Source organism: Falco rusticolus, chromosome 15 (genome assembly GCF_015220075.1).
Source record: "Falco rusticolus isolate bFalRus1 chromosome 15, bFalRus1.pri, whole genome shotgun sequence".
In the NCBI taxonomy this organism is placed as follows: Eukaryota; Metazoa; Chordata; class Aves; order Falconiformes; family Falconidae; genus Falco; species Falco rusticolus.
Genome location: NC_051201.1, coordinates 22,285,073 through 22,302,463, shown reverse-complemented (window position 1 = coordinate 22,302,463; position 17,391 = coordinate 22,285,073). Strand labels below are relative to the sequence as shown.

General features: G+C 41.6%; 1 protein-coding gene across 9 annotated transcripts in view; it reads left to right on the top strand.

Annotated features, from left to right (window-relative positions):
• The window catches only part of RANBP10 (RAN binding protein 10), a 91,314-nt gene that overhangs the window by 17,693 nt on the left and 56,230 nt on the right, over window positions 1–17,391 (top strand). For 8 of the 9 annotated variants that reach the window (XM_037408806.1, XM_037408804.1, XM_037408803.1 and 5 more), the window contains one exon: window positions 2,602–2,654. The exons of the other annotated variant lie outside the window; for it this stretch is intronic. In XM_037408806.1, coding sequence (XP_037264703.1) covers window positions 2,602–2,654 — 53 coding nt within the window. The remainder of the gene's footprint in view (window positions 1–2,601; window positions 2,655–17,391) is intronic. 9 annotated transcript variants of the gene reach the window in all.

The following is a 17,391-nucleotide window of genomic DNA, read 5'->3' as shown; positions in this document are numbered from 1 at the left end:
CTGCAAGTTTAGGTTTTCGGATGAATGCCCCCAAAGTCTTGCCTCCTCTCTGCCCAGCTCATGTATCTTCCTGAGCAGTGCTGGTCTTTACCGTTGAGCTTTCTCCTTTAGGACATACTGCAGACTATGCTGGGCTTAATTTTGCATGATTGCTCCCTATGCCACTCTTTCATTATATCTTGCCTGGCTACTCTGGCATGTGGCAGCAGAAACCTTTGGGATGTCCTTTGTTAGGCTGTATCTTGGCAGCCTCTAATCCCTCCTTGGAGGGAGCGCATGCCCAGGCAGATGCTAGCTGACCTTTGGCTGACAGCTCCCTGAGCACAGGTGGAATGATCCCAGTTTGTACTGGGCAAGCTGCTTAGGCTGTGGTAGGGAAGGTGGTGCCCTTGAGCTTAAAAGCTGGAAGGTCATGTTACCAAGATGTGAAGTGTACAAGAAAGACAAAGTTGGGCATGTTTGTGAAGATGTGGTGCTATTAAAGAGATCACAGTCTGAGGTCTGAAACTTACAGATCTCTGAGGAATAAATTTCTGCATGAAGAGGAAAAAAATCAGTTATTACCATTTCTGTGCAATTTGATTGGGGTGGTGACAACAATTGAGATGGAGAAGTCAAGGGCAGGGAACAGTGGCTCCAGGAGACTTAACCCATGTAGCTTGGAGACATGTAAATTTAGGGTCAGATTCTGAAATAATATTTTTAGACGTGGTTAATGTTTTATGGAGCAGGTGGTAGATGAAGCTACAGGAAGAAAACTGAACCTGTGAAAGAATAGCAGGATACTGGGTGTAGCCTGTTCAGATTTTACATTTACAGGAACGAGAGCCCCACAGTCAGTAACTGTTAATTTTAAAGTGCAGTAACCTAAAAACATGTTAGCTTTTTAAAAACAAACTGAGCAGGGTACCTGTTTCTGTGGTTCCAGGGGACATTAAGAGAATTACAGACCATGCAAATTAACAGAAATAGAACAAACAAAACGGGTATGTGCATAAATGTTGCAGTGAGGAAGAAGAGCCTTTGTGAAGGCTGGCTATGCCTTACAGTCCTGCTGAATGCAGGAGTAGATGAAGATCAGTCTGCCTGGATTTACAAAAGCTGTTTGGCAAGGTCCAGCCTCAAAAACTGAGGAAAGTAAAGGAAACGTGGGATCAAGTGAGGGATCTTGTGTGGTTGAATGACCAGTTAGACAAGTAGCTAACAGGTAGGAAGAAGGGCAGAGAAATGAATGGCCCATGTATGCACACCCATGCCCCTTCTCTTCCCTGCAGCTGAGGATGTTGACTGGTGGATTTCTGTGGGGGTGTGTGCTATACCTCTGATGTTCACTACCTGATTAATTTTACTTCCAGGTCATTTATTAGTAAGACTGTATTTTTTTGCTGATTATGTGAAGCCAACTGTAGTTGTAATATTAGGGACTGACTATGGATGACAGAATGAAAGATGCAGTTCAGGCTGGGTAGATTTAAAATGTTTCTCATGAAGGGAGAATAAACAATCCAAACTTGACATGAAAAATGGTCTCTGAACCGCCTCTTACAGTGCAGGAACAAGTTCTTTTTTTCTAGGTTTCATGGAAAAATCAGCTCAGTTCTCGTCTGCAGTCAAAAGATAAATGGAATAATAGAGACCAGGAGTGAGAGGAATAGAAACCAAAATGGAGAACATCATTATTTTCTGTAATAATCACCGTGTGTTTGTGTTGTGAATAATGCTGGTGGTTCTGTTTTCCCCCTGCTTCTCAAAGAAGATACAGAACTGGGAGTGTACTAGAGTGTTAAGAGGTATAGATGAACTTCCATAAGAGGAACAGCTGAGTAGACTCAATCCTGAGTAGAGCACCCTGAGAAGAGACTGTTGGGGAGTGGGGTATGAATGAGGACTTGAAAATCCTTGAGAAAGCTAACAGAGAAATTCTGTTCTTCTACCTTACAATTCAAAAAATGCAAGTATCAAGCAAAACTAGCTTGGGCAGTGATCAAATGGTGGAGCTGCAGGATGTTGCCTTTTCAGAGACCTTGCAAAGGTTCAGAAAGTGATCAGATTATTGCAGGAAAATCTGGTGAGGTGTGAAGTACAGGAATACCACCTTTTCCTTAGGAAATTGTGTAAATACATGTTGGACAATGGAAGAATGTTCTTGGAAAGGACAACTGTTTGCTCTGTCCTTGCATCCACTACCAGCTGTTCTCGGAGACAATGTCTTAGGCTAGATAGACATTTGTTCTCCTATACTATGCCTGCATTTTTTACTCTCTTGTTAATCACCTATATAAATTTTTTCTGATAGATGAAAACAAAACACCAGAAATGTAGTTGCTGATCATTTTTCTAGTCCTTTTCCTACCAATTAAGAGCTGAAGAGTAGTTGTAGTTGTATATCAGAAAGCTGTCAGTCACTAAAACAGACTGACATTTTATCTTAGATTCAAGAAAAGACTAAAAAAAGTAATGGAAATTCAGTAGCGATTTCAGCATTCTTACCTTAAATGATTTATGGGTTGGGGTTTCTTTTACCACGATGTTTCTGCTGCAGGAAATCTTGTGGCTTGGCCATTCTGTGCTTGACTGATATTTTGTTTGGTTTTTTTGAAGGTACATGGGAATAGGACTTTCTGCTCAAGGGGTCAACATGAACAGGCTTCCTGGTAAGTCACTGTTAAGGTTTGATTTGGCTTACAGTCTGTTAAATGTTCATTTGAAATAAAGGTTTTCATTTATATAGACGAGTCAGTGAATGTGTGTTTCTATTAATAAAATGTCATGACTGTAAGTGTCTTACATCTGGAAGTTTTGAACCATTGTTAACCTAAGCTGTGTTACTAGTATTGTTAATGTATCCATGATGATTTTAGCAGATAATAGAAATCAATGTTAAACTAATGACTAATGGGTAAGATCATGAGCTTTCAGACATGCAACCTCTTCTTTCCATCTGAAAAATAAGTAGCAAAATAATTTGACATTTGATCTGTATGTCCCACTTGACTAATTTACATGAAAGAATCTGAAAATGTTGCCCGTCATAATCTCTCCTCTTTTCTTTCCCTCTTCCCACCAAAAAACTAGAAAAATGTGATGAGTAGTATTTCCAATTACTATTGTGGCTTCCGTTGTTTGAAATGTCTTAGGTTAGCTATCTAAGTTAGTTAAGTAGCTTCTTTTAAAAAATAAATAATTTGTAATCTTTCTTTAACAATATCCAATTGTTAGGTAAAATTGTAAGTTCTAGATTTGGATCAACATCGTGACTTCTGTAGCAGGAATTCTTTCAGCTGGGTTTGAAACTAGAAGTTGACTGTGTTGAGTAGAAAGTGAATGTTCTTTGAGTGCCAGACTGAATGACAGCTAGTTCCCAGTGGTGGGGGCTTTTTTTGGTCTCAAGTGTGATTTAATTCTGGTGGAGTTGTTTTAAAGCTGAAGTGTGTGTTCAACCCTTATTATGCATCTTGGTATCTCCAAAGGAGAATGTTTTTTGAATGTCCTAACAAAAGGAAGAGCTTCCATAGGGTTTGCACTAAGACCTTTGTGAATTCACTTCTTGGTGAGGATTTTGCTTTTGTCTTCACTGGTAACTTGTATATTCAGAGAGTGGAACGTGTTTGGGTTTTTTCCTTATAACGTCCAATTGAAAATGTTGCGGCAAATGTTGGAGCAAAATCTCAGACTGTGCTGTGAGCAAATTGTGTGATTCTCGAGCTCTGTTACCCATTGCTGAAATGTATATTTCTGTACCTATGTCTCTGAAATTCTGTGAAGACTACAGATGGAGTCTCAGCAAGAAGATGAAAACGAGACTAAGACAGCCAGGGTCCTTGGATGATTTCAGAAAATAGCCATCTTTCTGGTGCCCATTGTTTTAATTGTAAATCTGCTGCTAAATTTTGTAATGGAACAGCTGCATGGAGATCTTGGAATTCATGAGGGAGCATCTGGGACCTTTTACATTGATAAAGAAGAAATTTGGAATTGTAGGCTAATTGCGTTAGTCAATTAGTTCCATTAAAATTTCACCAGTGAAACAGTAAGCATTGTTGTTTCAGTGACGAATGACGGTGCAGCATGTGGCCCTTTCATAAATCGCAGCTGTGGTTAACAGTTGCAGGCAGACTTTCCTTTTCCAGGTACCACTTAGACCGTGTTTGATCACCCTTGAGTCTTGGCTACTGTCAGAGGGAAGCCCTAAGACCTGTTGGTCTGACTGGGGTGCAGCCTTCCTTGCATCTGCTTTTTCTCTGGTGATTTCAGAGATGCCCAGACAGCTTGTGCAACTGCTAGCTTTGGAAGTATTTAGGACTCGGCTGGACATGGTGTTGACCAACCGGATTTAATTAGGCCTCCTTTGAGCAGGTTGGACTAGGTGACTGCAGGAGGTCCCTTCTCTCCTTTGTTATTCTACACTTGTATGATAACTGGTTTTGGGAGAATAGTTTCAGTGACACCTGTGTTTTAAAGAATTTGCATCTTACTGTAAACTATATTTGTTAATAATTATGATGACTACAGCATATGCATATTGGAGGGAGAATTAAGGTCCCAGGTCTATCTGCTTGAACTAGATGAGGGAAGGAGGAAGGCAGGATGCTGCCAGTGTTCTCAAGTTGATGCTTGGTTGTGAAAAGGTGGGGAATGTGTAGCTCAAGATGATCTGGGGTCAATGAGTATCCAAGTCTCAGTCTGAAGACTCCTCTCTCTGCACTCCCTCTCCCACAGTCCTCCTGACCCACGTGGGTTGTGTGCACGTACAAGATGAAGCGTGAGTCTAGTCCTACGATCTTTTCCCAGGGCTAGAGTGCTTGGCTGCTTGGAAGAGGGTTTGGCTATTGAGGGAGCGTGTTCTGTTCATGAAGTGGCTCTCTGGTTTGTGCCATGGAGAAATGGGTGGGATTGTCTTGTAGGCTTGGCCTGCAGACTGCAGGTTGGATTATGCTTGATCTGGGATTCTCCTGGGATAATAATAGAGATACCTAAAAACCCCCACGGCTGAATAATAATCTGATATGGTAGGTACTGAATGTTATAGGTGTGCTGTCCTGAAATTGAACAGCCAATGTAATTATTTTTTTTCTTTCTGTCCTTTGGAGACTGAAAATTACCCAAACTACTTGTGATAATTTGGCTTTAAAGCCCAAGAGCTACATGGGCAGTATTTTGTGGCCAGTTTGAATCAAAGTGCCTATATGCTATTATTTCTAGAGTGTATGTGGCAAATGTGGAGTTCTTTTCTCTGACTGAAATAAAACATAAAATGAACTTGAGACTTGCTTGTTTAGCAATGTATTGTACAAATTTGATCCTATGAACCTGTTGTTTGTTTGATCACATGCAGATTATGCTGCCAAGAGTGATTCTGCAGGCATAGTTAGGTACATCTCCCATCACCTGTGTAAAGAGAACTGCATGGCTCTGTATTATAGCTCAATAAGTATCTTCCTGGCTTTTGGAGAGTAAGTCTGATTTTTATTTTTTTTTTTTTTTTTAATAGTATGTTGCTCAATAACTGAAGTGAGAAACATGTATCAGGCTTAACCGTTATCAGGCCCTTCACAGCACAGAGTGAGTGAGAGCTCACAAAGAGGTGACAGACTTTGGAGTCTTGGCTTCATGTCAAAGTGTAATTTTAACTTTTTGTGACCTGAAACCCTGCCAGGTTTGTCTCCCTTTCTAAGTCACTTCTGCTTTAACAGATCCATTTTCGCTTGGTGTGCTGGTAGGGCAGTGTATGACAAGTAACGGTTTGGGAGCCTAAAGCCTGGTATGGGAGCCAAAGTTGGTGCCTTTTGTGTTCCCACTTTCAGTGGGCATCCGTGGCACCCTGTCAGCCCTAATTCAAAGAACAATCTTGCTGCTGGGTTCTGTCTCAAGCTCCTTTCCCCCCCGAGAACACTTTGGCCATATCCAGTTCCAAGTCAGGGCATTTGTGCTTTATGCCACATTTATTTTGGCTTCAGCCCAGCCTGGTGCTGGTGGGGGTAGTGCTGAGCATTCGCTAAAGGTTGGAAGCTGGATGAAGCAACCTGAGTGTTTCCTTAAACTACCCCTCTGTGTTGCAAGCAGACTGCTTTTAAAAGGAGAGTGCCCTGTCCCTGTTCAGTGCAAGGTTCCTGTGGGCTGGGCTTTGAAATTCAATCAGCAGGCCTGAAATTATTGTGAGATTTTTATTGAAGTGCCAACTTTTGTGACCCTGATATCTTGATGTTTTCTTATTATTGTCTTTTAAATATTTAAAAGACATTTAGAACACTTACTAATAAACATTCTGCTCTAAACTGGCGGCTTTTATCAAAATGCCTGCTTGCTTCTTTACCCAGATACAACTTTTTTTTTTACATGTGCTCAGCATTTTGGTATCTGAGGATGAAATTACATGTTACAGCTGAACTGATCTAACTCCCTGTCATCAAAGGAGAGAAACCAAACCCTTCCTCCCCCCCACCTACAGCTGCACAGCCCCTCTTCTTCCCTTGTGTGAGCCCCTGGCTCTGGCACTTGTCACCTCCCTTGGCAGGCCAGCTTTCAGGCCTGGCAGGAACCTGCCTGCTTTTCTGCTGTATTGGGGTTGTGGAAGGCTGGTTGCTCCAGAACTCACGGAGCAGTGCTCTTACCTTTGCATCTGAGTGTAGTATGTGAAACATCCTTTTGTAAGATTATTTAGCCCTCAATCCAGTAAGTTTTTCTGAGCCCAGCTGAAAATGTTTTGGTGGCTTGCTACAGGTTTCACCTAACATTCATAAAACAGGGAAGACAGGTGTTCCTGCCTTTAATATGGATGAGACATGCAGCTGGAGATAATTCTGCCCTGCATGTAGTGGCCTGTGTTGGTTCGAGTCCTTCGTGCTGTTGAGAGATAACATTTCATTTGTTCTAGCTCTTTGAGTGGAACTCAGCAGGAACATACAGCCAGGTGGAGAGGGGGGGAGGCTGATTTGCTACAGTAGCAGCAAGGTAATTCAGCCTAAAATGTTGTGAAACCGTACCGTTAGGCATACCTGCTTCACTTTCTGAAACAGCATGGACAGGATCTGACCAATTGCTTTTAGAGACTTTAGACACCCCCTGGTTAATAACTGACTTGCCCGGCTATGAAGCATTGTGCATGTGAAAGGGAGTGCCAGCTTTCACTCACCATTGTTTTGTTTTATGAAACTGTGATTATTTTTTCACCTTTTCAGATGAAAGGATGCTGCTTGGCTTATTCACTATCTGCCTGCTTCAAACTCCCTATTAAAAGAACAAGCTTTCAATTCAAGAATGTTTTATGGACTTGAATTAGAGTGCAGCCAGATAACCCAGCAGAATTTGGTGTACAGAAGTGTTGGAGTTTGGCTTCTGGGACTGTAATGCCTTAAGCCAGGTCAGCAAAACCAGAAACAGTTTGTCCAACTGTCCTGTGTCTTTGTTCAGCAAAGGGTTGTTGTGAGTGATCTGTTTCTGTAGACATGTAGATTAAAAAAAAAATTGACCACGGGGAATTAAGACTTTCCCCATGCTTCCCTCCTCTGTGAAAGCCATGCGTCCTCCTCTTTAAGCTACCAGCACGATGAGCAGGCTTTCTATTTTAGCTTTGTTTAGAGACCTCTTTCTTTCCTTTGCGTTCTTCTCTTGCTGATAGGTTTCTGTTGATGTTTGTAGATAGGACTTTAATTTTTTCTCAGCTTATCTTGCGTGTTTTCAGAGAAGATGCAACTAGGGGAGCAAGGCTGTTGGTTACTCTTGTCTTCCTTTTCCTTCCTTTTTGAGAAAAAAGATACTGGTTTCTTCCCTAGGGATGTTCACAAGGTTTTTTCAGGCAAGTGTGCTCCCTTTTGTGGGGCACCAGAGAAGGGAGGCTGGATAGATGTTGTATTGTAGGAACCAGCGATAAACTCTAAGAACTGGACTTGCAGCCTGGACGAGAAGAGGCAGAGAAGGGATCAAGTAGCAGCCTTTCACTATCTAAAGGAGCTTGCAGAGAACGTGGACCCAGGCTCTTTTCAGAGGTGCACAACGCAAGGAAGAGAGGCAGTGGGCACTATTTGCAACAAATAAAATTCTTATGGGAAATAAGATATTATTTCTCACCAGAGTTGGGGGTGCATTACTGCAGAGGCTCAATCTTCAGAGATTGTCAAACCTCAACTGGTCAAGGCTCTAGGCAGCCTGATCTAACTCTTAAGTTAACCCTACTCTGAGTGGGAAGTTTGGCTAGAGTCCAGATGTTCCTTCCAGCCAGTTCTGTTTTGGTTTGGTTTTTTGCTTGGTTGTTGTTTTGGGGTTGGTGTTTTTTTGGGTTTTTGTTGGGTGTTTTTTTTTGGGGGGGGGGGCATTCGGTGATTGCCAGGGATCTTTCTACTTCAAATGTGTTTAAAGATGTTCATTTCCATGTATCAGCTCATGCTTTGGGTTGTCACTTTCTGTGACTCCAATGACAAATGAAGGACCTGTGCTGAAGGACTTGGTCACAGTGGTAAATATAATAATTATAGAAGATGAGACCTCACCAATTCATCTGATCTGAAGCTAATTTAATTATGCATTAGTCCTGCCTGACAGGTGTGTGTCTAAACCAGTCTTTCATTATCTTTCTGGCAACTTCTTCCAACACTGTCCTTGTGTTGGAAACTTTTCCTGATGACTTAAGCTGAATATCCCATGTAGTCCTAAGTCCATTACTCTTGGATCATGTGGAGGTTGAGAATAATTAATTTCTTTCCTCTCTGTAGCTGTGTACATGAAGACCTCTACCACTGCTTTGTGGTCTTCTCTCTAGACCAAACATCCCTGGCTCTTCTCTTGATTTGTGACAAGTTGTCTTGACCTTTTCTGAACTCTAACCACTGGATGCCTCACAAGCACTAGTGTCTTACTCTCTGTAGTAAAAGAAAACATTTAAATTCAGAGCAAGTCCAGGAAGTGGCTCTTATCCCACGCTGCAGACAAGGGCAAAGGAAAATCCATGTCAAGCTTTCACAATTTCAAAGGCTTAAGCAAAGAGGGGAGGGCAGGGAAAGAAGCTAGATGGTTAACTAGGGAAAGGGCCTTCCTCCTTGGCTTCTAGAGCAACCAGCAAAAGCCAGGAAGTATAGGATTAAATATATGAATGGTATGTGGCAAACAAATTGTGACTCAGTCTGCTTTGAAGTCCTCCTGGCTAAATTGGTATTTGGGGCACCCAGCTTGATTTTTCTATCTTTAGAAGTGATTTCTGTTAAGTTTGTTTAACTATTCTTGCAGCTGACCAAGCTCTGTCTTAAAACACCTCACGGTATTTATCCTACTGCAAAGCTTTTCCAGAACTATCCTTAAAAATAGTTGACAAAAATGGCTCATGGGATTTCCATATGGTCTCTTAGTAAAAGTTTTATACAATGCTACCCGCACTTCCTTGCCTCTTTAGTAAAATATACCTCAGATCTAACTTTTCTTCTACTCTATTTGCTGTGTTGATGAAACAGAGCAAATCAAAGTTTTGCTTTTAGTTTATATGTAATTTTGATTGTGTAGTCTATCCTTGTGTCAATAAGTTGCAATATTAGGAAGGCAGATCGGTGGAAGAAAGGACAAGAAAGCAGTGGCATCCAGGCTGCTGGCAGCGTAGTCTCCGTGAGTTCAGGCTGAGCGACCTGCCATCAGGCAGGCTGCCTGTTGTGCTCAGTACAGGTCAGGCTGAAGTAAAGCTACTCATGGGCAATGCCTGTGGCGTGTCTAGGGAACCTTGGAAGCACCATGGAGAAACCTGAATTCTGTTCCTCCCCTCCATTATTATCCATAAGGAAAGCTTAATGCTGTAAAGAAGTATGGAGACGTTCAATTTACTTCCCCTTCATCCCCTGTTTTTTCCTAAAGTTGCTGTGGGTCTTCATGGAGAACCTGAGACCACTGAGGTTTCTAATTAAACCATTCAAATTATTCAAGAATGGCTGAAGGAAGCCTTGTGATTTCTTAGAAGGGATCTGAGCACTTGCTTTTACATGATCATTGCTTATAGTCCTCTTTTTCTTGCCTGTTTTCCTTTTATTTTCTACTTCTGCTTTGTTGGGTCCTCTTCGGGACTAAGCACCATGGAAACCTCTGAGTACTGTTTGATAGAGTTTTGGGATAAAAGTGGATACTTAAGTAATTTCATCAGAGTGGTACCAAACTGTATACTTGGTTCAACATGTAATATTTTAATGGTAATTTGGATCTGTTAACATTACTTCTTCTGGATTGGTAATGGCAATACAGTCTATGCTGTGTCGTGCTGGAAGTTGTTCAGTTGAGAGTTAGCATATAACCCAGCTCTGCTTGCCACTCCATGTTTAAACCTTTCCCCTTGCTAGCCAGGAGATTTAACTTGTCGGGAGCTTTATTTTATTTGTGCAGTAAGTATAACCCAGATTGAATAGTTCCCAGATCATCATTTTGGTGTGTGGTTTGTGTATAGATAACTCTAGTACCCATAAGGAATTTTATAAAGGCATCACTTACTTAGTACCTGCGTAAATTATAGAGTATGGTGATTCATTTTTGTATGTCAGGTTAAGGAAAATACAGGGTTGATACAGATTTTTATTTCTTTAAAATAAATATGTGTTCCCCCAAAACTACTTACAGACACCTCTAGGACTTACACATGCAGTCTTTCAGCTGGCTGTGCCAGTTCCTATCCACAAACTTGCTTATGCTTCTGGTACCCTCTCATTTATTCTAACAAACCAGTTTGTGGGGCTGCGTGAGAACTGGGTCATGTAATTGCCTTAATAATAAGGGGGGGGGGGCACTGCTTGATTTTGGGGTTGTTACTAACTTGAACCTTTCTGTTGCCTGATTGATCACACAGGTAGTATAGGTTGAAACAACTCTTCTGTGAAAGTTTTTTTTCTCCAGAAATGTGTGGGTAACAGTGGTCTGAGATTATTTTTGATAGCAAATATTACTGTCACCTGAGGTATGTGCTGAAAACCTTAATTAAAGACTGAGCATTCCCTCCAATTAATAGTTGTCCAGCCAATCCTGGAGACTATTTTTTATGAAGGAGTATCTTCCTAGGGCTTATGGGTAGGAAGCTAGCTTGGCTGGCTGTGTGTCTAGGTTTTTTACGCGTATCTACCTTTTTTCAAGTTGTTTGAAGATGATGGCTGTAAACTTTTTATTTTGGTGATTAGTCAGGTGATACTTGAACTTGATGTTGATTTTTTTTTTTTTCTACTGAGCTTTGTTGCATTCAGTTACATAGTAAAGCATTGAAAACAAATGTCAACAAAACCATATGCTGGTTTTGCTGTTACTTCTCTGATACCTTGTAGTCCAAATGATCAAGGTTTGTGAAGCTACTGAGGTCAGAAGGGCTATTAGCTATTATTAGAAGGGCTGTGTGCTAGTAGTGGCAATGCCTGGTCTATGGCACAGTGTCATGAGGAAGGCTCGGATGTGGGTGATGGAGGAGAACCTTATCTTGGGAAATTTCTGGGCCAAATGCCTTCTAGCTGTGTCTGGTTTGCTGCTGGTGATAGCTTAAGGAGGCTGTGATGTGCGTTATGTCATGGCTGTTAATGCCCTAGAGTATAATGAGACAAGAGCATCTACAGAAATCACGTTGGTGGTAGTGGAGGACGTTACCTGAAATCAAAGGACAGTGACTTCTTGCAAAGACACTGTATTGTACAAGAATCCAGTGGTGGTCTGAAGTAGAGCCCAGCAGACGTTCATTCACAGGAAACCAAGAGGGATGCTGTTAATCACCCCAAAATACAAAGGGACATGAAAGGTCAAAGCAGAGAGCCTCTGACCTGCAGCGGCTGCGGGAGCAGGGCTGCAATCCTGCTGCTGCTGTCTCTGCCTCCCCAGGCTGACACACTCTACAGGTGCATTCTGAGCAAGAAATGCTGCAGCATCTGGGGTAGTGTCCTGTTGCTTAAATGCAGGTTACTTGGGAGCTGGTAGCAATGCCAAAAATCAGAGGTTCAATAGAAGCTGAGGGGACAAGTCTGAGAACTGCTCCAGAAACTTCTCTTGTGTGGCCTTGTTTTTGCCAACTTAATGGTGTTTTGACCTGAAAATGTAATTTGTATCAATCTTCAACAGCCTGAGACTTTATAGGTATGTTTAGAAATCACAATTTTTAGTGCTGTGTAATGGAAGAAACAAGAGCAAAGTGGTCAGTGTGTTGTTTCAGCTCTGGAGTTAGTGATCCATTTGTGCCAAATGGATTTTTGGAGGATTTCCTTACCACTCAAGTGCTCATCTGGATGGGTGAAGTTTTTTATCCACCACTGTTCTAAGCCCCCCAATAAACATGCCCTGCGAAGAACAAGATACACATTACAATCGATTTAAGATTTCTGGCCTCTGTCAGAGCCTTTTGGATTTGTCTACGTGAGTCTTATTTTTGGAAGTGGGGTGTATTTTTTTTGATGTGAATCTCCTGATTGTTCCTGCTTGCTGTGCTTTTATTTGCATCTTTAGTTGTGCTACCCTTCTTTCTTCTAACTAAACTGAAAGACGTGCTCCAGGATCACAGTTAGTACACTCCAGCCACTACTAACTGTTCAGTCCACAGGACAAGGCAAAGTAATACAAGATACCTGTGCCCATTTAAAAAAAAAAAAAAAAAAGCAGTGGGAAATTTAAAAAGTCTCATACTGGAGAAAGTGTGCTGAGACTGGTTGAAATTGGTTGTTTCATTCTCAGATCTGTTCTTACTGTGCTGTACCATGTGCTATTTGGAAAATAGCTTTCCCTTTGTTTTTAGTTTTAAGTCCAAATGAGGGTCATACTGAAGAAATGGGTAATAAATTTGGGCTTTTTGTAATAAACCAAAAGGATTTCCTTTTAACTTAAGCTTTCACATATTTTTAGTGTGAGAATTTTTCCTACGTGGAATCCTGTGTTCAGTGTATGTAAAATCTCATCATAGGGCAGTAACCTGAGAAATACTAATTTTTTGTTACTTTGGGTATAACTGGTTCATTTATGTTGTTTCTTTTCTCATCTTCATTCTGAATTCTATGCATGTGCGGTGCCTGGCTGAATTTTAAATGGATTTAAATGCAGCATGGGTGCCCTGCTGCATCTACGTTGAAGAATTATGGTCTCTGGGTTCCTTTAGCATTACTTAACTCGCCCTCATCTTGTATTCTCTTTGTCCTTCTACTCCTTGCAGATCAGTAAACACCCTTTAAAAAGGTGGTTCTTTCTCAAAATTGTATGATCGTTATTAAAAAATGATTCTACATATCTTTGTGAATCTTGTGGTTTATGATTGACCTGTCTACCACCAATTGAGGTCTGCTGAGCTCTGCTTAATTGCTCAATCATCTTCTCCTTGTCCCACATAAGCTATCTCACTTTCCAGTCAGTTTCCTCAATCCTAGTTTGTGTGCTAAGGTCACCTAACTTGTATGAAAATTCCAGCCTGGATATTGAAATAGATTTGATGCATTTGCACGGAGTTCATTCATATCCCTTCTTCAGCTCCTGGAAGAACTGGAGTTTAATTTTAACACGTGCTTCAGTTTTCCACATATCAATAGCGGGGTTTCTGAAAAAGTTTGGATTTGCAAGATCTAAATTTTGGAGACATCCGAAGTTAAAACTTAACAGTATATGGTTAAAAGAATTAACTGGGTGTACTGTGTGTGGGCACACTGTGGTACAGGAGGGGAAGGTTATGGACTGAATTGGTGTACAAGGATGGCTGTGATGGTTTTGTTATAAACTACACATTGAGTTATGTGAATTGGTATTTTAGATTGTGTTAGGGCGGTTGAGTAACCTGATTTCAGATCAGCCATTCTTTTAAAATATGTGTTGTCTTTGAAATCAGTAGCTGCAAGCAAATATTGTTGGTCTTCAGGCAGCAGCATTTATCTTTCCTGCTGCTCCTTGTCTGCGCACGATGGCTTGCACGTGGCTGGCCTTGTCTGGGAAGTTGCTTTTATGGAGCCTGGCAGAAGCTGAGGTCTTGTTTACCGATGTCAGCACTGGAAAAAGGGCTTGATGCCTACAACACCTGCAGAAGGGAAGTTGTAGGGACATGGAGGAGGCAGCTTGGGAAGCCTGAGCTGTCCTGTTGGGTGCATCCTGAACCAACTTTCACTGCAAACATGCTGTGCAGGAATTGCACAAACTTGTACGTTAGTTTATGTACCGTTCCCTTTTTCTTCCTGACAGGTCTTGGGTTTTGGAGTTGTTGGTGATGAAGTGTGGTATGTAGGATCTGTAATTCATTGTGGGTGGACTCGCACAGTTTTTATAAGCTGCTGAGAATAAGCAAAACAAGAAGAGCTGAACTGTCAGTTACGTTTGTACCTGGAGGCATGTGCAATTTCTTCCTTTCCCCATGCACTCCTGTGCTGTGCTCGTTAGGTGTGCCTCCCCTAATTAGGTTATCTTGCACACAGCTGGATACATGTTTAGGTGGGACATGTTTTAAAACATGAGCCTTCTGGTAAGAGCTGATACTGGGTGAGCTGGCATGGCACAGAGGAATTGGACAGATGTCTTAGAGCACTGCATGACAGTTGCTGAAGAGTGGCACCGGGGTGGTGATGGTCAAGTCAAATGAGGTTAGACATGACAGTGTCAGATGTGTTCAGAGCTAGAGAGTAACAAAACCAGCTCCTGAACCACAGAACCGGAGTGAATAACCTACTGAATTAAGGTTAAATTTAATCTCATATTTACGTGAAAATTAGGATCGTATAAAGTGGAAGTAACTGCCTTTTTCCCCTTCAGACCCACTTCAGTTCATGTATTAGCTTGTATTGATTGTATCGATTGCCCTGTTTGCAGCCAGAAAAACTGCTGTCAGCCATTTAGTCAGGTTTTTAGGGAGCCCTTGGTTTTCTTTTTCCTTTTTTTTTTTTTTTTTTATTTTTCCTTTTTCTTTTGCTCTTTTCAATTAGACTAGCGTTTGGGCACACAGACTTCAGGTTTGAATGGAGGAGGCAGACCGGAAGCTGAGCTTTCAGTAACCATGCTTCACCCTGGAATATTTGGGAAAGCGCTTAGCCACATCATTCAAGCTGAACAAAACCGTGAATCAGTATTTCAAGGCAGTAACCCTGGCACTGGAAGATTAATCAAAGAAAGTGTTTCCACTGGCTATTAAGTGCTCAGCATCACTGTGGGTGAACAAGTGATGCTTACTCTGGGGGTGTGGCTGTCCTGTGCTTTTCCATGCCCTGATTTCTGTGCTCTAACTCTTTTGGAGATGGGCTGACCTCTCGTAGAGGTTCTGCCCTCTTTTCTCAGGCAATGTGTTCCCAGAAATGTGTGACACGATATGCTAGAGCCTGCCTTTGCGTGGAGCTTTCTGTCATCCAGCAGGTTCTGTTGGTTTTGTGCCATGTGAAAACAGTTTCCAAAGCGGAGCCGAGATGGCATTGCGTAGTGGGGTTTGCAACTTGGCCTTCAGCGGTACCACAGGCTGCATCTCCAGCTGTAGCATAGGCTATTGACAATCTACTTAATCTTGGTGACAGTTAAGAGTCGACTAGCAATTTAGAGACTGCAGTTTAGCTGTCAACAAGAGTTGTAATCGGCACTGGTTGTTTTTAGATTAAAAATTTTTTTTACAGTGGCCATACCCGTTGTTTGAGCCTTTCGAATAAAAGGTAACATCACCACAAAGCTAAGTTTCACTCCAACTCAAACTGATGGATAGCAGCTATTTTTACTGATGGATAAATACGATCCTCTTCAGAAGGCCCTGTTGCTTTACCTTAACTGATGTGGAAAGTGTTTAAGGCAGTTTAGAATCTAGAATGCCTTTTTGCAACCCATTAACATCATGAGAAGCACTTCTTCTGGAAGACTTCTCTCTCTGTAAGGTTTTGTGTTTATATAATTTTTTTTTTGTTCATAATTTTCTTACCTCATTAAATACCATTTTAGGGAATGTTTTTAAACAGTAGCTGGATGCTAGCCCTCTGCGTTCCACAGTGAGCTCTAATGTTGCTCTGGGCTGAGTCACTTAGCTGCTCTGCCTCAATGTCTCTGTAAATTGAGTCTTGCCCATTACCTTGCAAGATTTTTCTGGAGGTGTCTTAATATTTTATAAAGGTTTTCTTGCCCATCAGCCTAAACTTGAAAAGTTGACCTGTAAATGAACATGTGAATTGTTTTTTGTGATGAGATTTGAAGCCTGTGTATGTGATAAGCTTTTGTATCCAACTTGTTCTTTGCCCCTGCCACTTAATAGATAAATGGCAAAACTCATCTGACTTTTTATTTTTCATCCCTGTCCTACATTGTTTTGCACCACTGCTCTTCTCCCTACTCCCCCCAGTGTGGTGTGTCAGGGAATATAGTAGATATCATAGTACAGTGGTGACCTGATCATGCTAGAGAGCTTTTTGAGCCTTGCCTTTATAGATAGAACCAACATATTTTGTAGCTGTACTTTAACCACGTTGTGCCCTTTATGGAGCTACAAATGGCTTGTAGTGCATCTTGACCTCTCTGGTATAGGAAAAACTGATCGTGTGTTGACTGGCAGAAGATGACACATCAGGCTTATACATTAGGAGGGCTTGCCATCTTTATTCATTTAAGGAGGTAGGATTTTTCTCTTGATTATTCTGTGGTGAAGTGCATGCTAAGTAATAGTGAAATGGATTCATTAACAAATCTCTTGGGCAGGTGGAACAGACCATTCCTGTTGACAAGGTATTCCCTGTATTGCAGCCATCCAGAGCCTTCTGGTTTTGTTTTTCCTCTTATGAGTCAATGGGTAGTGTCACTTTATATAATTAAGCGTAGACTGTGGTTTGATGTTGTTTTGAAGGCTAGTTAACATGCAGTAGTTGTCTAATGGCAGGAGTTGCTGATCTGGTTTAAAAATCACCATGCCAAATCAATATTGTTAAAAGGGAAATATTACAGTATTACTTTCTGTGGTGGATCAGGCAGTGCTTGTTAGTGCCTGTGTGCTACTGGATCTCCCAAACTCTTGCAGGCCTTTTTAGCTGTCTTTTCTTGGAGTCTTTTTGATCTTTGGGGTCACTGTGTCCTTTTGTTCCTGCTCTCTGTTAATATGAGAGAGATGCTGTGATTTCTTTTTTTGGGTTTTTTTTTTCCTTTTTTCCCCTCTCCTTTGGATGCTCGCCACATTAAGTCGTCCTGCCATGATGATTTTCCCTGAGCTTTGTCTTTTTTATTGTTGCACATACTTATTCAAAAATATGCAAGAGTCTCTGAGCCAAACCTATAGCCAGGCCTGCCAGAAGTTCTGCGCTTTTTGATTAGCGTCATCTGATGTTGCTTTGTAGGGTCCCAGCTGGCCCTGGATGGATCTGCCTAATCTGCTGGGAACTGGGGTGCAAGGGAGGCCACTGTACAGCAGTGCCTCGTTAGTGTTGTGCAGTGGTGTGGTACACTGCACCAGCACCTTGTACATGGTTCCATGTGCTACTACAAAGA